This window comes from Lycium ferocissimum, chromosome 12 (assembly GCF_029784015.1).
Source record: "Lycium ferocissimum isolate CSIRO_LF1 chromosome 12, AGI_CSIRO_Lferr_CH_V1, whole genome shotgun sequence".
In the NCBI taxonomy this organism is placed as follows: Eukaryota; Viridiplantae; Streptophyta; class Magnoliopsida; order Solanales; family Solanaceae; genus Lycium; species Lycium ferocissimum.
In genome coordinates, this window is record NC_081353.1 from 36227369 (window position 1) to 36254671 (window position 27303).

At 34.7% G+C, this 27303-nt stretch overlaps 5 protein-coding genes and 2 non-coding genes across 7 annotated transcripts in view; 5 read left to right on the forward strand and 2 right to left on the reverse strand.

Moving 5' to 3' along the window:
* LOC132041100 (pentatricopeptide repeat-containing protein At4g32430, mitochondrial) overlaps window positions 1–27106 on the reverse strand; it is a 40547-nt gene extending 13441 nt beyond the window's left edge. The window contains exon 1 of the mRNA XM_059431876.1: window positions 23867–27106. Within this exon, the coding sequence (XP_059287859.1) occupies window positions 24511–26994 (2484 nt within the window). The 5' untranslated portion in view covers window positions 26995–27106 and the 3' untranslated portion in view covers window positions 23867–24510. The remainder of the gene's footprint in view (window positions 1–23866) is intronic.
* LOC132040590 (WAT1-related protein At3g30340-like) lies at window positions 997–4421 on the forward strand. The gene is made up of 6 exons (XM_059431242.1): window positions 997–2237; window positions 2368–2430; window positions 2705–2821; window positions 2898–3309; window positions 3792–3943; window positions 4041–4421. The coding sequence occupies exons 1-6, from the start codon at window positions 2056–2058 to the stop codon at window positions 4186–4188; spliced, it is 1074 nt and encodes a 357-aa protein (XP_059287225.1). The 5' UTR covers window positions 997–2055; the 3' UTR covers window positions 4189–4421.
* On the reverse strand, window positions 4865–5305 carry LOC132039262 (uncharacterized). Its single transcript, XM_059429787.1, has one exon. It carries the CDS (start codon window positions 5303–5305, stop codon window positions 4865–4867), a length of 441 nt encoding a protein of 146 aa, XP_059285770.1.
* Window positions 14992–19871, forward strand: LOC132039962 (probable protein phosphatase 2C 40). Its single transcript, XM_059430527.1, has 5 exons — window positions 14992–15194; window positions 17021–17489; window positions 17789–18387; window positions 18732–18996; window positions 19471–19871. The coding sequence occupies exons 2-5, from the start codon at window positions 17027–17029 to the stop codon at window positions 19596–19598; spliced, it is 1455 nt and encodes a 484-aa protein (XP_059286510.1). The 5' UTR covers window positions 14992–15194; window positions 17021–17026; the 3' UTR covers window positions 19599–19871.
* LOC132041102 (flowering-promoting factor 1-like protein 1) lies at window positions 22556–23854 on the forward strand. The gene has a single exon (XM_059431879.1). It carries the CDS (start codon window positions 22567–22569, stop codon window positions 22888–22890), a length of 324 nt encoding a protein of 107 aa, XP_059287862.1. The 5' UTR covers window positions 22556–22566; the 3' UTR covers window positions 22891–23854.
* On the forward strand, window positions 22957–23028 carry TRNAD-GUC (transfer RNA aspartic acid (anticodon GUC)). Its single transcript has one exon. It is a non-coding gene; the product is annotated as a tRNA-Asp (tRNA).
* TRNAD-GUC (transfer RNA aspartic acid (anticodon GUC)) lies at window positions 23505–23576 on the forward strand. The gene has a single exon. It is a non-coding gene; the product is annotated as a tRNA-Asp (tRNA).
* Window positions 27107–27303: the final 197 nt, after the last annotated feature.

Genomic DNA, 27303 nt, shown 5'->3' on the forward strand with positions numbered 1-27303 from the left:
TTATTTCATCTAAAGGTATTTATAATCTTGATTTATTCTTGACCATTTTGTTAGGATGACCAACCAAAATATTTGACCTAGATAAACAATTTTCTGTCACAGGGTGTTCATCTGACCATCCTTGCCCGATAATAGCTCGCCCCTGTAGAGAATTCACTTTAGATTCGCTTGTTCATTGAAGTCCTCTAGAGGTATTGGTAATCTTGAGTTATTCTTGGCTATTCACTATGGTGATTAAAAGATAATATTTGACCAATATATATAATATAATTTTCGGACAAGCATATTCAACTGACCACCCTTTTCCGGCTATAGCTAGCCCTGCACAGAACTTGACCTAATCTTGATTAATTCTCGACCATTAATTAGGGTGATAATGCATGGACTTTTAAAGGTCCCACACACATAAAAGAACTAAAAGTAGAAGCACAAAAGCACATAATCATGTGTTTCCTGTTAATAAAGATGAAGGGTTCCAGCTCAAAGCATGATTAAGGAACAGAAGAATATGGATTAAGACAAATGCATGCATGAAAGCAAGTCTATTCTACTTTCCACTGAAAAGAATTTGGATGTTACTTAAAAAGCATTGGTGATATGATTTTTAGCCAAAATACTTCTTGGCAGTCCTCATAGTTATTAAGAAAGTGGGATATTTCTATTTAAAGCTTTTTAGTTGTACAAGAATTTAAACATTTGATCCATTTGGTTCAATGCACTTGCATATATTCATTGGCCAAATGATTAATGACTTATGCTAACACTACCTTATATGTTTATTCATTATCCAATAATTGAGCACGTTCAGTATTTAGACATTGTGGGTTCTTAATTAATTCTGAAATGTCTATCTAATTTCGTCTATACCTTTTCTTTTTTGGCACATATATATAGGATTCAACCATGAAACACTAGGTCCTGCCAAATACGTGAACTCATTGTTAGATTTGTCACTGTATCCAATGCATGGCATAAAGGTTGATACCACACAAAGTGTTCTATTTTGGGATTAAGTACCACACAAAGTGTTCTATTTTGGGATTAAGTCAAACTATGCCTTGCATGGTTCAAATGGTGTGACACTCTACATTCCTTTTTTGCCTAGGGCCATTGATGAGTCAACTGGTCTTGGACTCTTGAATTTGATTTCTTGAGCTAGCTTAATACGCCACGCTTTCATGGTTCATATTTATACTGGAAATCGGAATCAAACAAGCTTTTACCGGCCTCGTATTCCACGTGAGATTTTCTGTTCACGTTGATCTCATCTTAGTACGCCTACGGCATATTTTGATTAACTTGGAGAGCATATCGTCCCCGCTATCGATTCATATCAACAGAATTATACTATGTTTGACAAAGGGTGTGTGCTTCTGACTTAAAAAGAATTCCTTAGTAGCAGATGCTATTATCCATTCAGGATATATGATGTTTTACGGTATAATTTTTCTGCTCAATGTTGTAATCTTTAGATTCTTCACTACAAGTTACTAAAAGTAGAATTAGATGCCTCTTACACTTCATAAATATTGCATTAGATGCCATATAGAGCTGTGGAAAAAGAGAATAAATCTTTAATTGAACCCCACAAACAAGATGCCATAGAACTGTTTATCATATACTAAACAAGAGAGATTGAAAAATAGGTACTAGTTGACTCACATGTTAAAAATGTTCTAATATTCTAGCTAAGTTAAGACCGAGAAAAATGAATTCTTTCCCAAAATAACATTCTGTGAAACATACAGTATTCATACAGTATTATACTGTATGTTTATGAACATTTTCGTGTGTTTTAAATGATTCTCTTACAGTTAACATCTGCTGGAAAGTATCAATCAACAGTAAGGAGAAAAGGGAAATAGTTCAATCTTTCAACCAAAAGGAAAGTAAAATGTTTAACATAATGTCAAATCTGTTAAAGATTGATGTGATTGCCCGTATTTAATCCATTTCTCTTCACACTCCTTTTAGTGGAATGAACAGTCCTAAAACAGACTTTAAATATCTGCCTTTTGCCTCAGTTTCTTAAAAAACACAGGGTAATTCACTAAGATGAAGAGCTATGTGGAATGGTATCCTATCATTATTATGTTGGTGATTGATTTTGCTTTTGCCATTAGTAATATACTTCTCAAGAAGATCATCATGGATGGTATGAACCATCTGGTGTTCATCACTTATCGACAGTCCATTTCAACCGTGTTTTTAGCCCCAATCGCCTTCTTTCTTGAAAGGTATGAAGAATGCTTTCTAGTTTTCACTAATTTGATACTATGTTGCTTCTTTTGGAAACGTTTTCACCATATGATAACCTTATTGTCTTGCTTAGCATAAGTGCTATTTCTTATGAGAACTTGTTTGCAGGAATACAAGACCAAAACTCACACCTCAAATCTTGTGCTATCTTTTCTTGAGTGCAATTGTTGGGTAAGTAGAACAAGAATAATATAGATTTATCTATCATCTTTCATTTTTATCTTCAAGATAGTCTTTTTTAGTAATGCTAAGCTATGTGTGCTCGGACTCTCCAAATATTCTGCCCGCACAAGAGTCGGATCCTCCAAGAATGCGCTGCTTTTGGAAGACCTTTCGACATTTTTGAAGAGTCCGAGCAATAAAGATGCTGATTAGTCCTTTATATTACTCTACATCTCTTTTTAGCTAAAATTTAGCACCATTGCCTACGCCTTTTTGCTTGCAGGGCATCTCTTACACAATACTTATTCCTTCTTGGCATACAATACACTTCTGCAACATTTGCATGTGCATTTGTCAACATGGTTCCAGTAGTAACATTCCTCATGGCATTACCTTTCAGGTATGAGAAACCATCCTCTCTCGTCTCAACAAGTAATAAAATAGCTGAAAAGTTACACGTTTACGCGTTTATGCAGGTTAGAGACAATTAACATAAAAGATAGAAGTGGAATAGCCAAAGTGATTGGTACATCAATATGCCTTGGAGGTGCCTTCTTACTGACTTTCTACAAAGGCATACCTTTAATCCATTTTTCACACTTACAAGATTTATCTCAAACTTTGGAAGAACCTATCAGTTCCTCTAAAAAAAATGAACAATGGATTTTTGGCTCGATGATCCTATTCGCTGGAACAATTTTGTGGTCCTCGTGGTTCCTTATTCAATCGAAGATTGGGAAGAAATATCCATGTCAGTACTCGAGCACGGTTATTATGACCTTCTTCAGTGCCATACAATCAACTATCTTAACGTTGTCCACTGATAGAAGGCTTTCCATTTGGATTCCAAAGGAAAAGACCATCGACATTTTGAGTGTCGTCTATACGGTAAGTACACTTAATTTTCCTCCTTTAAGACGACCACTACTATGCCTTAGTCCCAAACAAGTTATAGTCGGCAACTATCTGTTCCTGAAAACTTGAATCAATTTTAATGTTACTTTCAAGTGTTCATTGCACATGCTAAAACATGTCCTAGTTATTGATCATTGTCCACCAATATCATAAAAAATGGTACAATGAATATGTTTCAGTCTTTAGGATCATGGAAAAATCCTTAAATGTTTGAAGTAAACTAAAGCTCATTGGATTTTCCAATCTTTCTTTTTCTTGATTCCTATGAACATAAATAAGTCAGAATGAAGTTTTTCATGAGTCGAAAAAATGTAGTCCTTCAAAGCTACTATATGATGAATGATAGATTGATAGTCCTCCCATGACTTGTAACCGATTATGATATCAACTCCATTACTCATAATCGATTAGTCCAAGTTCCCGAGCTAACAATTGCGAATTCTTCATGTGGACAGGGGTTGATAGGTTCAGGATTATGCTACGTTGGGATGTCGTGGTGTGTTAAGCAGAGGGGACCGGTCTTTACTGCAGCATTTAGTCCTTTAGTACAAGTTATGGCTGCCATGTTAGACGTTCCACTTCTACATGAACAACTCAACCTCGGAAGGTGATTCAAAACTTCAAAAATTTCCTAAGACTATATTGAATTCAATTTATAAATATTATACAACTGACTCATTCTTTGGCGAAATGAATATGATCAGTGTGATGGGATCAGTTATTGTAATCGTCGGACTATACTTTCTACTATGGGGCAAGACCAAAGAAATACAGAAAGTTGAAGAAACTGGAGAGGAAAAGGAGTTAAATTTCCAAGTGCATGAAGCTAATGATGAACCAGAGATTCCTTGATATCAGTATTTCAATGTTTTATCGTAACTATGAACTACTTTTGTTATGCAACTTTTGTTCTTTAAGAACTAACTTTTAGAACTGTTTAAACTGTCAATTGCAATGTTCAAGAATCAAAGTCTATACCTTAATTGGATGGACATAAGAGATTCTTGCACAGAAGAAAGATCTATAGTAGCAAGTTGTAATTATCATTTTGAAAATACATGTATAATATTCTGCATTTTTTTATACTTGTTGGACTCACTAAAGCATAGAAGGATGACAAGAAGCAATACTATATCAATGGTTTTCAGCTCAACTACTAAAAACACGAATTAGCGATGGACAAATTTTGTTAGTTACGAGCAATTTAGCGACAGATTAACTTCGAAGGTAGTATCTATAAACTTCAATTGAAAAAATTCTCATTCCAAGAGATCAGGAAAGTGAAAAACTAGGAAAACATGGAGACAGTAAAAGACACATGTAATGAACTTTTAGCAGCTTCTTCACATTTCAGCTTTTATGCTTTGTTGAACTTTATTTGGACCCCATATATATGTGTGTGTGTGTCTGTGAGAGAGAGAGAGAGAAAGCTTTAAAAATTACTACCAAATATTATGTTTTGAACTCGTATTCTCAAAGGACTCAGAACCTTGAACCTATAAAGATTAAAATTCTGAATCCGTCTCTGCTAGTCTGAAAGTTCTGAATAGTGGTCACTTTTGGAGGTTTCCCTTACGTTTCTCTTGGCTTTCTTACTTCCACGCCCTTGTGGTGGTGGCTTGTGTTGTTCCATATAATCACTAATGTCCAAATGAACACCAGGGTCATTAGTACAATATCTACCCCCCAACATGATGGAATTGTTGAGTGATTGAAAATTGTTGTTTACATACGTTTTCAACGCTTCATTTTCCTCCGATGGATCGCCCTCAATGCCAACTTTTTCCTCCGTCTCACCGCGCATACTGGCCCCTACATTAGTACCAGCAAGAGTGATGATCCTGGTGCCATGATCATTGTCTTCACTCTGGCTTGAGTCCCCCGGTGCAGCCTTATTACTAACATTTTTAAGGCTGCCAAGGCGTTTCATAAGATCAGATATCATGTTTTTGATCTCATTATCAGCCATTGGTTTAATATTTTGATCAAAATGGGAAAAAATTGAGAGACTTAACAAGAATTTTGTATGCAATGGATATAGTTTGTGGCTTGGACTTTAAAGAGGAAAAGAAGACAATGTTGTTTGATTAAAGTTGTTTGAGGGACTAAATGCCTTACTTATTTGGCAATATAAGAATTTCTTCTAATATTCTTGGAAATGAAAAAAAAAAAGAAAAAAAAAAAGAAAAGCATTGCTTGTTCAAGGGTTTTGTCATCTTTCAAATTTTTTTCACTACGTTTGCAATTTTACGAATTTTAAGTCAGTTGGTATAAAGTACCACTAGGTCCACTGCTCTTTTCAACATGACTAAGAATTAAGTATTACACATTATATCCAATATTCATAAACCACTATGTCGAGGGGAAAAACTTACTTATGCCTGGTGTTATACCAAGCCAATAAGTAAATGTCATGTGTCTTTTATATGGACTTTTATCATTTAACTATGACAATTAGCATGTGCCATTACTTCAATTTATCGTGTTACCATGATAGATTAATGTCGTTTAATGTGAACATAGAGTTATGAGATTATTATTTAGGAACAAACACTGATAGTAAAACAGTTGCACACTCTGGTACCTACACAATTTAGAGAAGAGATATGATAATTTGGTGTCCACTGGATTCATCTTACTTTAGCATCTTTATTAGCTTTATTTTATTGGTTGCTAAGTTGTCAACTTTTTTCACTTACAATTTGCACTCTATCTTCATGGAAAAGAAAAGGAAAAACTAGAACTGTTTTTCATTCTCATGTTCTGATGTTACACGTTGTGTTGGTGAGTAATTTCACGAAAGTTTGACATATTGCTTGAGGAAGCAAACTTCTTATATGAATATTTGAAGTTTGGCTTGGCAGTTCCAAACTTTAATATAGTATGTTTAATAATTTATTCATTTCATCCATGGTATCTCAACTTAATTTATTCCACTTCAGGTCGAAATTAATTTATTCACCCATTGTTTCATTTCACTCGAGGTGATTTACAATACAATAACTGATACATAGAACGAAAAGAGCATTACATATGTTGGGCCTGTACTCAGCCTGACCTGAGCCCAATTACTTAATAAAATGATGGGCCTGTATTACAGCATTAGCCCAATATGGTTCCTTCCCCTCACTTCTGCCAGACTTTTAAGAATGGGCTTCATGTTAATTGAAGTAACTTTTTAGATTTTTTTTTTAGAAAATCAATTTTTGATATTTGATTATTGGAAGATATTATTATTGAAAAATCATCCCTAGAGAGAAAATGACTTTCCTCGCCTATGAGCGGAAGTCATTTTTCTTGCATCTTAACTTTTAACTTCATATTATATGCTACAACTAACATTTAATTTTTTATATAACCATTAATCTTTATATCTAAGAATTTCATTATTATAACTCTCTCACTTTTGGTGATAAATGTTGGAGATTTCTAATGTAGAATTTGGAGGTTCGCCCCCCTCCCACTAACCCAATCTACTTAATTGAAGAGAACTAAAGCAAGGAATCTAGGAAATAGTATTATTATTATTATTATTATTATTATTATTACTACTACTATTATTATTATTACATAAAGATATGTTAAAATATATTTTTTATGCACCAATCAAATATTGTTAAAAATATTTCAGACACTTTGTGGGATTACACTGGGTATGTCGTCGTTGTTATTGCAAAACTTGTTTCATACCAAATACACTCTCAAAAAAAAAAAAAAAAAAAAAAAAAAAAAAAAAGAGAAATAAAAAGAAAGAGACAGATTGTTAATTGGTTGATTGCTAATATAATTATTGGAATATTTACATGTCTTGAAACTAACATATTGTCATATCTCTCGAAATAAAATTATCTTAAGTAATCAATAAAGATTGTGGTGGACTAATAAGTACTTATTCATTTTTAACTAGAGGTCTCGATTTTGAGCTCTATGTATGAGTTTTGTTGTGGAGCGCTTTATCCCTCCATGTAGGATTTTTCGGCGCATTCAAATATAATCGGGAACAGATATCAGACACAAATGGGAAAAAAAAGGCTATCTTAAAATAGAAGTTGTGGTTTTATTTTAATAGTAAAATATTGAAAAGGAAAAAACAAAAGGTGGAGATAGAAAGCTACAAATATCTTAAATCTTCTTAAAGGTGTTGAGAAGGATGGGTAGAGGCAGAGGCATAAAATCTTTCTCCATGCTTTTGTGGGGCATATAAATCTGAAATCTGACTATTATAGTTATGGGAATATTAAAAAATTTACTCACATTTAAAATACACCAAATTATATTAATTTAATTAAAAATACTCTTTATTTATTTTTCTTTGTTGATAACATTCACACACATACTTTAAATGGTAGTATAAAAGCATCATGATTTTGATTAATCATTAATAATTAATAAAAATATTCAAAGCTCTATAGTCCAACCTTTTAGGTTTTTAACAATAGACTTGTGGTATTATAAGTTTATAGGTTCAGACCAATTATTTATTACAATTTTAGTGAAATTTTACATGAATTTCGAGTCAAATGGATTCAGATGAATTCGATTTACATCGGTTGTTGATAGAAGAGCATAAAAATCTTTTATAAACCCATTATCTACACCAAATCAATGACTATTTGACATGCGTCTTCCTCATACAATTTTATAACTTCACTATGATTCATTGACGTGCATTTCTAAAACAACGTATCGCTTCAATCATAATAAATTAATGTAATTTTGTATAAATAAAAAGTTCCAAATGAACATTGAAGAAATGGGGTCAAATCTATGTTGTTTGAATTTTTCAATAATATTATCATACTTGTGTAGTTGTGTTCGATTTCTAAAAATATAAGTATTAATTTTAAAGAATTTGGCACACACCCCATTAACATTTTCAAAGAATCCGAACAAAGTCGGGACAAATCTCTCTCTATCTTAGGCATATATGGAAACAACACAAATTATTCGACTATTTTTTTTTTAAAAAGAGTCCAAAACATAGAGAAACTCTCAAAGAACACAACAAATTATAAAAGAGTTTAAGTTCTGTGCACCGACAGTGTACAAAACTTTTTACTCCATCAAGTAATTTTAAAGGTAATTACAATTACTTTCTCAAATAATGTCACTTTTGTATATAATAATTACTATAATTTACCAAAAGTATATGAAATGAAAGTTGAATCCTTGTTGGACTCTAATCAAATTTCCTTCCTAGTTGTGTTCCTAACTAAATTACTGTATTTCCATTTCCAACATCTATTTACTATGTTTCCTAGTGAACTTCTGGCCAGCACCAGTCGGAATTAAGGGTGGGCACAGTTTGGGTCAACCCGTAAACCAAACCGAAATTCGAACTTTTTAAATATTTGGTTTGGATATTTGGATTATGGATTGGACTTTGGATTTTATTTTTAAAATTTATGGATTTCGGATTGGATATGGATTTAGTACTATGGATTTTTGGATATCCGAAAGTCCGAAATTTTTATACCTTTTATCTAGCCCTACCTATATCATATGTGCCTAGTACTAATAAGTATAGTTTCTAAAGGTCCAATAGATTAGTACCTAAGGCCCTACCTGTTAAAATATTAAGTCCAATATACAATTCTCTACTAAATCAAATATAATATAGGGTTTTCTTACTTCTCAAGTCTCAAAAGTCTCACGTTAATGTCACCCACGGTAGAGTTCTTTGTTATTTTTCCAGATGACTACTTAGGGTTTATCCTATTCATTTCCACTTTTCCAGAATGCTTTTATTTGTTATAGATTTACTATGTTGGACATGACTTGGATTTGTTAATCCTAATTTGAACTGGAAGGCTTTTTTACTGAGCAATTAAGATTTAGATTTACCTCTGTGGAACTAACACATGAATTTCGTTTCTAATAAGTTTGCCTTAATTCTCAAGAGTCAAATCCGAAAATTCGAAATATCCAAACCGAATAATCTGAAACAGAACTTAAAATATCCAATCCAATCCGAACTTATTTGGATTGTAATTTCTTCAATCCGAAAATCGAATATCCAAACCGAAAGTTTCATATCCAATCCGATTGCCCGAATGCCCACCCCGAGTCGGAATCCGGCAATATAAGGAATGGGGTCGCAATAATTTTAGAGTCAAAATTACAATCTTTTGAAGTTTTCGCTTTAACAAATAAAGCTTCATTTGTTTTGGTGATTCTTTAAAATATTGCAGGAAAAAAGCAAATAATGACTAAGATTAATGAGAAATAGTCTTGAAAGATAAAAGGGAAATGTAGAGTATCCAAGAAAACAAGATTGACTTAATTGTTTTTCTCTTTTAAAGGTGTATGCAAATTTCTACTAATTATTAAGGTGATAAAGAATTTTATATAGATGGTTTAATCGAGAGATATATAAAGAGATGTGAATAAGTTAAGACTATTCAGCAAGATGTGGGTTTGATTTTGGGGGAGGGAGCGAGAAAAAAGGAAATGTAAATGTTTAAATTTTAGGAAAATAAAAAAAAAATCAAGAAAAAGTTGGTGACCTACTATAGCAGGTTAATACTACCTGATGGTGTAAAAAAATAATACACGACTGTGCACCAAACTTAAACTCTTTATAAAAATAAAAAATAAAGGTCACACTTTTTTCCCTTGCCTTTTTCCTCAATCAATCAACTATTGTTATCCTAAAAAAATGTTATCGCAACAGTGCCGGATCTTGCAAAAATACACTTTTGTTTTAATTTATGCGAAACAGTTCGGATTTTGAAAGTCAAGCAGTTTAATACCGACCTTGAATTCAGACATGAAATTTTTAAGTTTTTCGAAATAAAATTTACATATTTAGAAACTACATAAAAAGTACTATAAGTCCCCATAATTACTTATTCAAAATACCTAAAAGATATATGAAAAAATTCTAATCAAAGAAAAATTTGTTTAAATCTCGAAATCCGAAAGGAGCCGTATAAATTGGGACGGAGGGAGTACTAATTTTAGAAGATCGACACGCCCCCAAATATTTTTTAGAGCGTTCGAACTATATAGATGGTCAAATCTCTATTATTATTTAAAAAAAAAAAATTCACTCGGTGTCTAGCATCCACATTGAAGTTCGACTAAATCCGAATTGCACACTACCAAATCCATTTCTATGGGTGATCCCAACAGAATTTTTTCTATTTCTTAAAGGCTCGAACCTGAGACTAGCCATACAAGGGAAGAGCATGAATTATTCGGCTATTTTTTTTTTTTTTTTTTTTAAAAAGAGTCCAAAACGTAGAGAAACTCTCGTAGAACACAACACTTTATATAAAACAAAGGGATATGACACTTACTTTCTAAACTTTGGCCAAAGTTGAAATTTACGACACACGTAGCTTACCTTTTTTTGACATATGTCTATTACCCCCTGAACTTTTTTAAAACAAAATAATTATCACCCTAAGCACTAACGTGGCAAGGAGAGTGTATTTTTATGAAACTTAGTTTTAAAAAATGGGTTTTCCACATGTTAAAGAAATAATTAGTTTTTCCAAATTTTTATAAAAATTCAGCTTTTTTCACATTTTGACAAGAAAAAACTCTTTTTCCATTTTTAAAAAAAATAATCCAGATTTTATTTGAAAAACAAAAGTGTCCTATAAAAATGAAATCATGAAAATCCTGAGTTTTTAAGACATTGTAAAAAAATCCAGTTTTCATATTTAAAAAAAAAGAAGCCAAAAACCATTTTTTCCATATTTAAAAAAAAAACCATGTTTTCAGATTATTTTTTTTTAAAACAGGTTTTAAAAAATTCAAAGTTTCAGATTTTTAAAAAAAAAAAATCCATTTTTCATTTTTTAAAAAGAAAATTCATTCCACGTAACCGAAAAGAATTAAAAAAAAATAAAAAACAAATAAATATACATGTGGCAAGGATAGTGTATGTCACTCTCACATAAGAGAGTAGATATCCAGTTTCAGAGTGGTAACTATTCCGTTTAAAAAAGTTCAAGAGGATAATAGGACCTCTAAAAAGATAAGGTGTGTCATAGCAATTGCCGCCAACGTTCAGGATAATATTACCTTATCCTTAAAACAGAAACCACACATTTTTCTTTTCTCTCTTTTCTCCCCTCAAATCAATCAACCATACTGTAACAAAATTACCATCATTAGAGAGAATTTTGACAATTTTTCCGCTCCGTTCCCATCAACATCATCCATTAAAAAAATTCCAAACCGAGCCGCCCCATATTTTTTTTTTCTGCATTTAATTAACGATTCTTCACCATCCAATTTATCACAACTTTTTTTTTTCTCTTCTCAATTTTCCTCTATTCTTTAATTCTTTGCAAAAAAAAATAAAAAATCAAACTTGATAGAAATTCGCATTACAAATTCAAGGAAAAAACATATTTAATTCATTAAGAAACTAATGAATAAGATTTTGGTGAGTAATTGCACCAATCCTAATGGAGATGGCAAAGCGAACATTACCTCCAAGTGCACTTTGTGTGATAGCTTACAACCCAATTAAACAAAAAGCCACCCGTGTTTAGAATTGAAATAGAAATATGTAGAAGTGTTTTAGAGATAATAGTCAAAATACCCCCCAATGTTTGACCAAAATGCCAACTACACACCTAACCTTTTTGTTGGTCCTATTACCCCCCTGGACAAATTTTTTCGCATTAAAATGCCTTTTTCTTTTATTCTTAACAAATACAAAAAAAAAAAAAAAATGCAGATCCGACGTGTTTTGATAGACTAAGTCGTTACATATGATGCCACATAGATATATTTAAATTCCCTCCATTTTTACACCCAACTTCTCATTTTTTAGCCCAACTTCTCATTTTTTCAATCAGTAAACAAGCCCTAAACACAAAACCCATTTTCCTTTTCATACCACCACTGGCAAAGCGAACAATAATCCCGTGGTTTCTTACCGATTGCATAGTGGAAATTAAAGATCGTTATGAGTTTGAAGTGTATTAACCAAAAAGATTTGGATGTTTTGGTATCCATCTCCATTTTTTTGTCAAAATAATATCCATTATAAACAAAAATCTGAACTGAAGAAAATCCACATATGATTCCCAACAACTTGTTAAAGAACAACTTTCCACCATAAACGAAAATCTGAAGGAAAAAAAAACGAAAAATCTGAAGAAAAAAAAAAGGAAAAATCTGGAAAAAAAAAAAGTTGAAAAATCTAATGTTGTTAAAGAAAATCATTGGAAGTTGCTTGTTTGGAGTTATACTTGTTGCTTGGTTGGAGTTGTTTAAGCACTAATTCTTTGAGTTGATATTGGGAGAAAATTATATATTCCATTGCTAGGAATTTGGAGAAAGCATGAAAAAAATGGGTTTATTTAAATTCTTCATTGTTTGATCAAATTAATGGATGAACTTTGTTCTATTAGGTGTTAGGAAGCTTCCTTTCATATTTGGATTTGTTTGGATTAGATTTGGATTGGTGTGATTTTTTTTTTCAACTTTAAATGAAGATGATGATGATGATGATGATAATGTAATACAAAGATTCAAAGCTCTAGAATTGGTTATGGGTTTTTGATCCTTTAAAAATAGAGTATGGAAAATTAGAGATTTTTTTTTTGAGTTGATTTAGTGTGATTTTTTTTTTCCAACTCCTAATGAATGTTTACAATGATGATTTCGCACGTGGGCCGTCGCGTGTATACAAGCGCCCGAACGACAAGTTGTCATATTGGACCGCCTCTTCAAGAAAAAAGGTCATTTTAGAAGAACATAAAAATTTGTTGGGGGGGTATAGGACCCCAAATTAATGACTATTTGGTCAAACGTTGGGGGGTATTTTGACTATTATCCCAAGTGTTTTATGTATAAACACATCTTGTATAAGTTTGTATATTAGTGTAAAAGTGTTTTACACCTCTTGTATAAATTTGTATAATCTTGTATACCTAGTGTCAAAGTGTGTATAGACACCTCTTATACATTATTATACACTTTTATACTCGTGTTCGACACTTCTAAAATCACCCAATAACATTTTCAAAAATCCGAACAAAGTCGCGACAAATCTCTCTCCAGCTTAGGCATTAGGGAAATATCTGATATTATTCTGCTAGTTTAATAAAAAAAAGAGTCCAAAACGTACATAAACTCTTAAAGAAGTCCTAATTATAAAAAATAAAAAAGAAACCGCACTTTTCTCTCTCCTCTCTTTGCTCAATCAATTAACTACTGTTATCCTCAAAGAAATGTTATCACACTTGTGCTGGATCCTACAAAAATAAACTAATTTTAGAAGATAGACACCCTAATATTCTTACAGTATTCGAACAATACGTCGTCTCCCGGAAACAAACTCTCTATCTTTCTAACTCTCTGTTTGGATGGTTGTTTCCCGTGGTTCATTAATGTACAGTATGGTATGGTATAGTATTGTAATTGTTGCATCGTATTAATGAATACAATGTTTGGATAGATCGTATCTTTGTTGTGGTTTAATAACATTTGTATTGCGTGGTTTGGACCGTGTAGTACCGTATAATAACTTGTAAGTTTACTAAAATACCCTTAACTCTAATTAGAAATTAATTTATATATTAATAAAACTCGGTAAAAATAAAATAGAAACTTTAAAAATAATTAGGTAGTGGGTGGGGGTGGTGGAGGGTGGGTGGTGTGATGTGGATGGTTGTGGGTTGAGAGTGGGGGTAGTTGGTGGTAGGGTGGGGGTGAGTGGTTGTGGGGGTGGGGTTGGGTGGTGGTGAGGGGTAGTGGAAGGGTGGGTGGTGTGTAATGTGAGGGTGACTTGTTGTGGGGTGGGTTGGGCGGTGGTGAGGGGGTGGTGCGTGGTGGGGGTGGGTGGCGGAAGAGTGGGGTAGTTGGGGTGAGGGTGGGTGGTAAGGTAGGAGGAGGGTGGGGTGGGGTGGGGTGGGGTGAGGGTGGGGGGGCGAGTGGTAGGGGTATGGTGGGGGTGGGGTGGGGAGGATGGTGGAGGGTGGGGTCTAATCGAGAAATGAAATACATAATCACGGAAAAATCACCAAATCGGTGGTTTAAAAAATTAGGATTTTTCATGGTTATATAACCGTGGAATGAACCACGGGTTTACAATACCATACCACATAATTTTAAGAACAATAGAAACAAACATGGTTTACGTAAAACCATACATTAATGAACCACAGAAACCACCATCTAAACAGGGGGTAAGGTAGAGGTAAAGTTTGCGTACACACTACCCTCCCCAAATCCCACTTATGAGATTACACTGAGTATGTTGTTGTTGTTGTTGGAACAATATAGCTGCTCAAATCCCTCTCTTGTTTTTTGGTTTCTCATTCGACACTCGATATCGGCATTGGAGTCCGATTAAATTAGATTGTGCACTACAAGATCCATTTCGGGGGCGGATTCCCGACATAATTCTTTTTATTTTTTAAATGATCGAACCCGAGACCTCTGATTAATGATATAATATTCCGCTATTTTTCTTAAAAATAAAGAGTCAAAATCATAGAGAAACTCTCAAAGAACACAACACTTCATATAAAACAAAAACCGCACTTTTTTCTCTTGTCTCTTTTTCCTCAAATCAATCAACTATACTGTAACAAAATTACGCCCATTGGTCAAGTGAATTGAATCTCATATACAGAATTTTGACTTTTTTTTTTCTTTCTCACATCAACATCATCCATAAAAAAATTTCTTCAATCGAGCCGCCCCATTTTTTATTTTTGCATTTAATAAACCATTCTTCACCATCCATTTAATCACAAAAACTTTTTTTTTTCTCTCTTCTCATATTTCTTTTATTCTTTGCAAAAAAAAAAAAAAAAGAATCAAACTTGATAGAAATTATCTGGGTATTTTTCTCATCTGGGTTTAACATTTTTGATTCAAGAAAGGTCAGTTTTTGGTTTCAATTTTAGCTCATTTTTGGAAAATTTACCATTTGTTTGCTGTTTTTATGTTATTTAAGTTAGTGGGGTTAGTTTAAATTTGCTTGTTTTGTAATCCATAATAGATTCAAGAAAGGTTAGTTTTTTGGGCTCAATTTTAGCTTATTTTGGCAAATTTACCAGTTCTTTTATGATTTTCAGTTATTACGATCAGGGGCGGATTTATAGCATGCCGAACACCCTCGATAAAAAATTACAGCGTATAGATAGGGTAAATTTTGTATATATAGGGTAAATTTTCTATGTTTATGTACATGTATTAATTTTGAATACCCTGAATAAATGCAAAAGTTTAGCTCAAGCGGTCCAGGGTGTTCAAAATTGTTATGTGTGCTAGGTTCAATTCACATTGACAACATAATTTTTTATATTTAGTTTTTGTTATTTTTTTTGACCCCCGAGTGAAAATCCTAAATCCGCCACCGATTACAGTTAATGGGGTTAGTGTGGATTTGCTTGTTTTGTAATCCATAATAGATTCAAGAAAGGTTAGTTTTTTGGGCTCAATTTTAGCTTATTTTGTCAAATTTACCAGTTCTTTTATGATTTTCAGTTATTACAATCAGGGGCGGATTTATAGCATGTTGAACGCCCTCGATAAAAAATTACAGTGTATAGATAGGGTAAATTTTGTATATATAGGGTAAATTTTCTATGTTTATGTACATATATTAATTTTTGAACACCCTGAATAAATGCAAAAGTTTAGCTCAAGCGGTCCAGGGTGTTCAAAATTGTCATGTGTGCTAGGTTCAATTCCCATTGACAACATACTTTTTTATATTTAGCTTTTGTTCTTTTTTTCGACCCCCGAGTGAAAATCCTAAATCCGCCACTGATTACAGTTAATGGGGTTAGTGTGGATTTGCTTGGTTGATTGCCATGAGAGATTGGATTCACATTTTGTGTAGTCAATTTGTATGTGCCATGATTTTATTTTCATTCAGGAGATTTTTAGGATTGTTAATAGTAATCCTGAAAATGGTGAAATTCTGTGAAAAAAAATTTGTTTTTTATGGCATTTACTCCCTCTGTTCAATTTGTTCCTGTGGTTTTGACTGGACACGGAGTTTAAGAAAGTAGAGAGGACTTTTGAATCTTGTGGTCTTAAAACTAAAGATATGTAGAATATACCAAAATATCCTTTAATCTTGTGATGTTAAAAATGTCATGTGGAAAGTTGGAGTTAAAGAGTTGCCATAAAAGGAAAGAGACATTCTTTTTGAAACGGACTAAAAAGGAAAATAAGACAAACAAATTGATGCGGAGGAAGTAGCATTTTGCTTCTTAGTGCATGTCTGTATTACCTCAATGGTAGAGTTACTCCTTCAGTAATCTGTTTGGTCATTAAGTTTAGGGAGTGGAACAGCCTCTTATTTGAAATGCAATGGTAAAGGTTGTGCACAATATATGCCAAAGAAGCTAGTTGTACCTATCAAAATCTATAAAAAATTCCTTTGGTGGTGTGCTGGTGGGAGGTAGCACGTATACTTTGAAATTAGTCGAGGTGCGGGCAAGCTAGCCTGAACACCACGGTTATCAATAAATAGAAAATCTATAGAAGATAAAAGAAGAGAGTGAATGAGATTGTCTTCGTTAGTTTTAGTCGATGGCGATCTCAATATAGAAGTTATTTTTTGATGAAGATCTCAATATGGAAGTTCTTAATTCTCAAAATGTGGCATGAGTTAGCTATATGAATCCATTTTCCATTCAACTTCACATAGTATTGTCAGAATGGCAGCTAATGGAGATTGTTTACTTGTTTCTAGGCACAAATGTTGGGTGGACAAGCAATAACTGATCCAGCAGGCGAAATCAAAATAAGTTTTGGATATCACTGTAATAACAGCACGGATGATTCCGGCGAGGAATCAGATGTTAGTGACATTCGTCCTGGAAGTAAACTTCGAAGAGCCAACGGTTCCTTCTCTTGCCTGTCTGGGGCAGCTCTAAGTGCCAATGCCACACTAGCAAACACAAATATTTGCAACGGATTGCTCGGGGCTGAGATACTTCCCGCACTTGATTCACCTACTTCTTTCCGCCGGATACCCTCGTCTCCGTCCTTCTCGAAGTTGGATTTATTATCGTCTTCTTTTCAGAGTAGCTTGTCAAACTTAAGTTGTAGTCCATCCTCTCCAAGTGAGCTAGCTGAAGACAATTCATGTTCATTGAGATCCACGAGTGCTCCGTCTAGGTGTGAAAGCTTCCTTAATTCAACAGAAGTTAAAATTGCAGGTAGGAATGTGAAACAGGCGGGTTGGGTCGAAAAAGGGTTAAACAAAAACGGGTAAAATACCCGACCCGTCGATATTTAATACGAAAAAGAAAATGGGTTAATCGACACCCAAAATAAGCTTAGACTCTCAGAAAGCAAGAACTCATGTAGACAAATGGGTATCTCGATCTCCATTTTTTAGTGGATAATATCCATATTTGATCCATTTTTAAAAAGTCAGTTATCCAGCCCATGTCTAATGGGTAGGATTGGAAGGTTACTTGTTTTTTCTTAACCATTTTGGCCTTCCTAATTGCAGGCGGTGCAGCGGGTGAAGACAGAGTTCAGGCTGTTTGTTCAGAAGAGAACGACTCGCTTTTCTGTGCCGTATATGATGGATTTAATGGAAGAGATGCAGCTGATTTTCTGGCTGGAACATTGTACGAAACAATTAGGCATTACCTCGGTTTATTGGACTGGGATGGGCTTCCTTATTTAGAGGTGGAAAAGTCGTGTACCTCTTTTAAGCAAAGGGTACTTAATAGCATGGAACAGGCTCTTATTCAAGCTGAGAACGATTTCCTTCACATGGTTGAACAAGAAAAGGATAACCGCCCTGATTTAGTATCGATTGGATCCTGTGTATTAGTTGTACTTCTACTTGGGAAGAACATGTATGTGCTTAATGCAGGAGATAGTCGAGCTGTATTGGCAACTTCTGGTGATCAAGGCTTCGGTACTAATAGTGATGGACAGTTGCAAGCTGTGCAGCTGACTATTAGTCATACTGTTGATAATGAATCTGAAAAAATTCAACTATTAAAGAATCATCCCGACGATCGCTCAACAATCGTGGGTGGGAAAGTTAAGGGAAAGCTAAAGGTTACTCGGGCACTTGGAGTCGGTTACTTGAAAAAGGTACAACTTCTATTTCGTTTACTTCAGCATCACCTTATAGTTCACCTTACAGTTCTGACACTACCTAAACGATTTTGGCATTGCTAGCAGACCGGTTCAATATTTTTGCTCTAAATACTGGGATGGAGAATTGATTCAATTGAAATATCTCAAGCAAAATGCATTTTTTTGTTATAAATGACCTAGACTTTTGAAATTTAGCATTTATGTAGCCAATTTCTGTTACTAATAGACACTAGAAGATTTTCAGTTGTCGCATTGTGTTGGTGTCGAAATTGATATAATCTTTCAATTTTTTGCTTCTTACCTATTAGAAAGGATAACACTTCATTTTCTTATTGCAGAAAAGTATGAATGATGCTTTGATGGGCATTCTTCGTGTCCGGAATCTAATTAGTCCTCCATATATTTCTGTACAACCGTCTCTGACTGTACATGAAATATCATGTTCTGATCACTTCGTTGTACTTGGAAGCGATGGTCTATTTGACTTCTTCAACAATGATGATGTTGTAAAGCTTGTCTATTCTTATATCCTACGTCACCCTTTCGGTGATCCAGCCAAATTTCTTGTGGAGCAGCTCGTCATGCGAGCAGCAGATTCTGCAGGTATGTCCCACTACAAAAACTACTCTAAATTTTGTCATAGCTAACAGAATTATTTGATAATCCGTCGCCAAATAGCATTAGCAACGGATTTTGCTGTTTAGCTACAAAATTTGTTCGTAGCTACGTCCTGTTTTTTAGTAGTGACATACGCATTGATATTCTCTACATTCGACCACATCACCTTTCTTTTTCTTTGGGTGCTCTATATTAAATTTAATCAAATAATACCTATTCGACTACTATTTCGACTGTCAGCACTTGCTTCCTTAAAGTACAACAAGGTCAATGAAATCACATTATATTAGAGTAGACACACCACATGGCACATTAGCCACATATTAAGCATTTTTTAGTTAATAATTTATGCAGTGAGATCAGCAAAAGTATATAATCTTGAGCTGATGATCCTCTGAGGTTGTATGAAGTGATGTTGTGGATCCGGTAAAATTATGAATTAATTCCATGAATTTGCAGGATTTAGCAAGGAAGAGTTGATGAGCATACCAGCTGGGAGGAGGAGGAAATATCATGATGATGTGACAGTAATTGTGATAATCCTAGGAATGAACAAACGCACCTCAAAAGCATCAACGCGTCTATGAAATTTTGTCAATCTGAAGAACAATTTTGTCAATTTTGTTCCATTTTATTTTGTAGTTTGACACTGCGGTAAGGAAAGTTTGGGGTGGAGGAATTGTTTTTGCTTATATTAGAATTTAGAAGTGTTGTGTTATTCACCATTTCTGGATTTGTTCGAACTTGTTCTGCAAAAAAAAGACCTTCACTTCATTTGTAATCTATACTAATCTATATGTATAGTTTTGCTCATCATTTTCATGAATAAGAGGAAGGAAGTGTTGGATTTTCTTTGAGCATTGTAGGACTTGGTTCTCGCTTTTATTTTATTTGGTTCATTGATGACATAAATTGAGCTTAAATGAAGCAGTAAAAATTCATATTATCGACCCCAACTTGTTTCAAACTGAAACATATATAGTAGCTGTCGTTTTTTATTATATCGGGGAGGGGGAGTTGGAAAAGGGAAGGGAATGTTACGCAATTGTCCAACTGATGAGATTTGAACTCTTCACCTCAACCGTGGAAGACAAAGAGCTCACCAAGTGAACTAACCCTCAACCCAGAAGGACCAAGTTCAACTCCCGTGACACAAAAACGAAAAAAATGCAAAACTCATGTGATTTATTTCCATTTGTAAAAGTTATTGTGAATAAAGTTACTTAATATCTGTGTTTGGAAGAGATAACAAGAAAAATCTGCTGAACTAGACGAGGTGCATGCAAATCCAAACACCATTATTCAGATATTGTGCTAAAATAAAAAATGTTCTTATTCCTATTTTAAGTAACAGAAAGAATCTTAATGCTTACAAATATCACCAATGGCTGAAGAGGACTCATCTAGATTTGCCCCTTCTTTTTTATTCTAAAATGATTTTTGGCCTTTCCAGTTTGTGAAGGTTACATGTCAAAAGATTTAGTCTGATGTGACCCATTGTACTTTTCTGGTTATAAATGAAGCAAAAAGAAAAAGATAGGAATACTATTTTATGTGAAGTTAGCAAAACAAATATCTTCTAATATACTAATAGATAAATATATTAGGTCAATTCTAACGTGTGACAATGGTACAGTGCCATTGCATACTTTCTAAGACTCTTTTCATTTTATAAATAAAAAAAAATTCCTGGTGTTCACCATATTTCTTCCTCTGTTTTTTTTATAACTATATAGTATATACTATATGTCTTTTATTTATTTTCTGATCTGACCTAAGTGAAGCACAGTATATTTTTTTCTGAATAGTTTTGTTCTGAAGACGGTATACAATAATATTAGAAAGAGCGGCGTAAGTTTATTTTGATGTGACCAAGTATCACTAAATTAAATGGTACTTGAACAAACTAATATTAGCAAATAGGGCTAGCAACAAGTTGAAACTTCACCACAGTACTATTTTTTTTAATTATAGGAGCTCAAAAATGGCTATCTATACATTCATGATACTTTGTCTAATCTATATACATGTCACACTCTTACCGCTAGACTAAAGCTCTGGGACATTCCTGGTCAGGAACAGAGTTACAGGTCGGCTTATGAGTTCGATAGTCAAAATTTTACCTAATTTGTATAATTAATTATCTAGAACCTAATAAACTGTCTTTTTTAGACTTCAAAAACCACAAACTCAAAATTCTAGCTTCACTTTTATTCCGGTGTATTTTACATGCCGGCCAATCAAACACTTTCAGATGAACTATGCGATGGGCTTCTTGTTAATTGCTTTCATACCTTTGGGCCTTTTGAACACATTACAGAAAAGTAAAGAACAGCCCAACAACAACAATTTTCGCCGTGGAGGCCCAAATATTCGATGGATTCAACCAAAAGAGATTTTGCAGGGCAAAACCCGATTTTGACGTCGCCGTTTAATTTGTACCTGCTTTTTAAATATATTTTTTTGCACATCGCACTTCGGAACAACTTCAAACATACGATGTCTGAAGTTCAATCGAGGCATGGGGAATGTTTTCCCAAAGAAAATATTTTTCAAATACTTTGACCATTCTAACATGAAAAAGATTTTCTGGAAAGTGTTTTCTTCGTACCAAACACCCCCTTAAGTCATGAATGGGATTATTAGCTATGCAGAAAAGGATCCCAAAACTAAATGTGCTAAAAAAGTGCAATTACTTTAATCCGATTTACATTGTGTAGTTAAGTGCCTTATCAATACATGTACAATGTGAGGGAAACAAGATGAGTATATTCTATAGTAAATTAAGTTCTTTCTTATTCTTGTCAGTCTATGCCACATTCTAAATGAATGGGCAAGTATTTACTTCTTTTTTCTTATAACACTGAAATGTTGTTGATAATGGATAAGATATAGAGAGAGAGAGAAACAAAGAGGAAAAGAGAGCTTTATTTTACTTTTCTTTAATTTCTTTCTTTTTCTGCTCATCGTGAATCTTATCCAATCCAATAGTTCCACCAAATATGGGACATGAGACATCTCCATAAGTTCATCTTCTTGCTTCCCATGCATTTAATGATTACTATATATATTTGGAAAGATATATTCCTTTTTTTTTTTTTTTGGTTATTCACCCAACGTTAGGTATTCGTGATCCCAATTAATTCAGATACATGCAGCAAAGTCCATTAAAAAAAGGAAGCGCTCCTACCAAACCTGCCCGAGGCTCAAACTAGGGGAAGCGCTTCCTACCAATGAGTCTTTACACAACTTAAAGTGGGAAGTGCTCCCTACCAAGTCATGCGAATGAAAAGTATCTCAGTAAAGAGCACTTTCACTTTAATCCATATTAATCGGGACCCAAAACGAATACTGAACATAGAAATAAAAATCCAAGCAAAAACTTCTTTTTCTTTAAGAAAAAAATTCTCAGCACAAGTCATATCATTAGTAGTATGTTACACATCAACCCTATAAAACCCTACACATTATTTTCTTCTTCTTCTTCTTCTTCTTCTTCTTCTGCAACACCATCTTTATATTCAATTTTCCCTCCCTCCCTAGCTACTTAACATCATGTCTGGTGTTTGGGTATTCAAAAATGGCGTCATCCGGCTAGAAAACCCCGGCTACTGCCACGTTGTCGGCTCGACCAGTCGCCGGAAAGTTCTTGTCCATGTTCCTAGTAATGAAGTCATTACATGTTATGCAAGTCTTGAAAGAAAGCTTTATAGTCTTGGATGGGAGAGGTACTATGATGATCCACAACTTCTTCAATACCATAAGAGATCCACAGTTCATCTTATTTCTCTCCCAGTGGATTTTAGTAGGTTTAAGTCCATGCACATGTATGATATTGTCGTAAAAAATCGCAATGAATTTGAAGTCAGCGATGTGTAATTAATTTCTTTAAGTTTGTCAAACTTATTATTGAGAAAGCAAAAACAACAGTTGCTGATCAAACAAGTCGTTGTAGTATAGTGGTAAGTATTCCCGCCTGTCACGCGGGTGACCCGGGTTCGATCCCCGGCAACGGCGTTAACTTTTTTTCTTTATTCGGTTTCGCTTGGGGGCAAGTCAGAACGGTCGGTAGCTACTTAGTCTCATCCGAGAATTTATCTCCTTACTCTTGACTGCTTTTTCCGCTCGAGAGTCTAAATATTAACGGTGGCAAGTGGACAGGTTGAATAAAAAAGGGTTTTAACCCAACCCGCTCATATTTACACGTGTCAAAACCGGGTGTTATCTTTTAAAAAGGCAAGGAGTAGCAAAATACAGCATCATCTCATGATACAATCTGAACCTCTATAAGGAAATTCACAGTTCATGATACAAGGAAAAAGACATAGACAACATCAAAGTTCAGAAATAACAGGAAGTAGCTATTAGTCTACTTACTTGTTGAAGATAAATGGCTTGGATTCAAAGGATCTAGGTATCAATTTGATTTTTCTGATTCACTTTTTCAAAATTAACTGTTGAGATATAAAAACAAAAGTGAATGTACAAACAAGGTCGTTGTAGTATAGTGGTAAGTATTCCCGCCTGTCACGCGGGTGACCCGGGTTCGATCCCCGGCAACGGCGTTTTCTTTTTCTTTTGTGGCACATATAAGATTTAATGTAAGAGGAGCAACAAAAGACGGCACTTCATCTCATAGACAAAATATGAACATAGACAAAATATGAACACCTCTACAAGGAAATTCACAGTTCATGATACAAGGGAAAACATAGACAAATTTATGTTGCTCAGACTCTTTAAAAATGCTGCCAAGTGCATGTGTGATCCTCTAAAAGTAGGAATTCGGCACAGATGCAGCAACATTTTGAAGAGTCCGAAAGAACATAGACAAAATCAAAGTTGAGAACATAACCTGTCCTTACAAAATCCTGCAACATATTCTGCTGATGCAATAGTTGCCCATAGTAGTGAAATTACATTTTGGCAGAAGATGTCTGTATTTTATCATTAAATTTTCTTTTCACAGTTGATACTGTTCCATTTGTCAAAGGACATTCCGAAATAAGGACAAGAACATGTTACATTTATACAAGTCAGCATTACTTTATTCTTGAGCATGCCTACCACGCTTCGGGCCTGCGGCATTTTCGCCGGACGGTCTTTGCCAGTAGTGCCGTCCTCCCCGCTGGCTATATGGGTGGGTTGTCCCTTCCTGCTGTGTTCTTTTAATCTATGGATTAAAGAACAAATGTAGCTGAATGGAACTGCGGGCGGGTTACACATTCCACTGTACTGAGAACTCAGGGTATGCGCTAGCCCCTCGACAAGCACTCCAACCCGCTAAAGCTCGTGAAAACCTGGGCCAGTCGGTCCTCCAATCAAAAGTTTCATTAGCCCTTTCTTGTAGTGCTTTTGTGGTGTAAGAAACATCAGTTCAGCATCTCAAGACTGATTGCCAAAGCAGTTACTTCAAAGATTCTTTCTCAATAAGTATTTACAGATAGCTTCACCGATTAAGCGGAAAGAAAGATATGGATACAGTTTTGTCCAAGGAACTCATATAATACACGATAACTTTACTGACTCACTCTCTTCGTCTTCGTGCTCCAAATGCTTCAGCTCAGAACCTATCCATTCTGCCATCCAATATATCTCATCAGTCCGGGGATGAGACTTGTCATCAGATGAAAATCCGTGCAAATTTAAAGAATAATCAATACTACCTACATCTACCCAACTGAATCCTATCTCTTTCTTCACTCCCTTGTCTCTCATTCCCTTTCTAATGTTCGCTACCTTTTCCCACTGCCCCTTTTCTGCAAACAAATTTGACATCAAAACATATGAACCCGACTCCTCTGGTTCTAACGCGATCAAAGTATTGGCTACTCTTGTCGCCATGTCAACATTTCCATAAATCCTACAAGCACCAAGTAAGCTTTGCAACACAGACAATCCTGGTCCTCCTGGAATCTGAGCCAAAAAGAATTCAGCCTCCTTTAGCCTTCCTGCCCGACCAAACATATCCACCATACAAGAATAATGCTCCGAAGATGGTTCGATGGAATAATCTCTAACCATGGAATTGAAAATATCTACCCCTATATCAACCACCCCTTTCCGACCACATGCTGTTAGTATAGAAAGAAAAGTTATTGAGTCAGGACTCACGCCTTTCTCCTTCATTTCCTTAAACAAAGCCATTACCGATTCATAATCACCATGCCTTGAATGAGCGGAAATAATAGCAGTCCATGAAACTTGGCTCCCGTCTATTATCTCATCGAAAACTCCTCGAGATTCGGAAATACTCCCACGTTTTGCGTACATATCAAGAAGAGCACCGGAAACAATTGGATTACTGTTGAACCCACGTTTTGTCAAACACGCATGGCATCGTTGGCCATGCTTTAATGAAATGCACTCGGATGAGGCAATTGCACTCAAGACACTACCAAACGTGTATTCATTTGGTGGCAATTCCATCGACATTGACAAGAATGTTTTTAAAGCTTCTAGAGACATCCCATTTTGAGCGTATCCAGAAATCAAAGCGTTCCACGATATGAGATCTCGTTGATCGAGCTCTTCAAAAACCTTAAACACGTCTTCCATTAATTCAAACTTAGCATACATGGTAACGAAGCTATTAGCAACATTTAGTTCAGAGAAGAAGTTTGTTCTTAAACAAACTCCATGAACCATTTGCCCCTCCAGCAACGAATTCTTCACAGTTACAGAATGGATTAATCCGACAAACGTTACGAGATTAGGGTAAACACCGTCTCTCCGCATCCCATTAAAAATAGATACAGCCTTTTCATCACTCATGGAAAGCATCGTCGTCCAAGACACTACGTTACGTTCATTCATACTTTGGAAAACCTTATTCGCATCTCCATTTTCATCACACTTATAATACAACGATATCAAAACATTACACACCGAAACATGAGTACCATAAGCCATTTTAACAACCAATCCGTGTATCTGCTTTGCAAGCTCCAAACACCTCTCCTGTCCACAAGCAGATAAAGCACTGGTAAACGACACATGATCGGCTCCTACCCCTTCCCTCATCATTTCCCTGAACCCGAAACTCACTTCCTTTGAGTAATTCCCTTCCTGTGCATACCCTGAGAGCAACGCATTCCACGAAACCAAATCTTTACAGGGCATTTCAAGAAACACTCTTTCAGCTTCCACTATATTACCCCACTTCGAATACATAGTCACAAGTGCATTTCCAACAAAAACATCGTTCTCCAATCCGAACCTCAATACAAGTGAATGCAATTGGATACCTAAACGAAACTCCTCTTCGTTCGTACAATGACTAAGTGCAGTAGTATAACTCACAGCATCAAAAACAAAACCAATAGAATGCATCCAATGCACAAAACTCAATGCCTCTTTACCATTTTCAAACCCCGAAAGCAGTGTATTATACGAAACTCTATCAGCAAAATCAAGACTGTTAAACACACATAAAGCTTTATTAAAATTTCCAGTTTTACAATACATGCTCATTAATGAATTTGGTACTGTTTGATAAGAAATGAACCCGGTTTTAATCGTTAAACTATGGATTTGAGTCCCTAAATTTACGTTTTCGCGATAACCCTTAAGAGCTAACGCGATTGCAACTTCGTCGATTTGTGAGATACCCATTTGGAGCTGATTCTTGAAGAGCTTTAGAGCTTGGGTTTTGTTGTTTTGGTGTATTGAATTGAGCATTGAATGGTGAATGGAAATGAGAGTTGGTTTAGTACTTTTATCGAACACTTGGTGTGCATTGTGAATTGAACGGACATGTTGTGTTATTTCGCCGATTTTTGAGATGCCCGTTTGGAGTTGATTCTTGAAAAGTTTTAGAGCTTTGATTTTATGGTTTTGGTGTATTGAATTGAGCATTGAATGGTGAATGGAAATGAGAGCTGGTTTAGTACTTTTATCGAACACTTGGTGTGCATTGTGAATTGAATGGAGATTTTGAACTAAGAACACTCTGTAGAGGGTTTTAGGACGGCGGGTAAACATGGGTAAGAAAGAAAGAACCGTTAAAAGGCGCAACCTTAAAAAGCCCTCCTAAAACCCCTTTGAATAGAATAAGTATTTATATGCTCTCTTTGTGTGAGTTTCTTGCTTTTCGTTTTTATCTGTCTCAAAAAGATGTGTCTCAAAAAAAGTGTCTCTTTTCATATTTATCAAATTGACATTCAAACATCCTTCATGATAAGTTTAAATCACAAGATTCAAAAGACATTTTAGTATAATACACACATTTTTAATTTAGGATCACAAGATTCAAAATTCTCATTTTATTCCTTGACCTTTAGGTCCAATCAA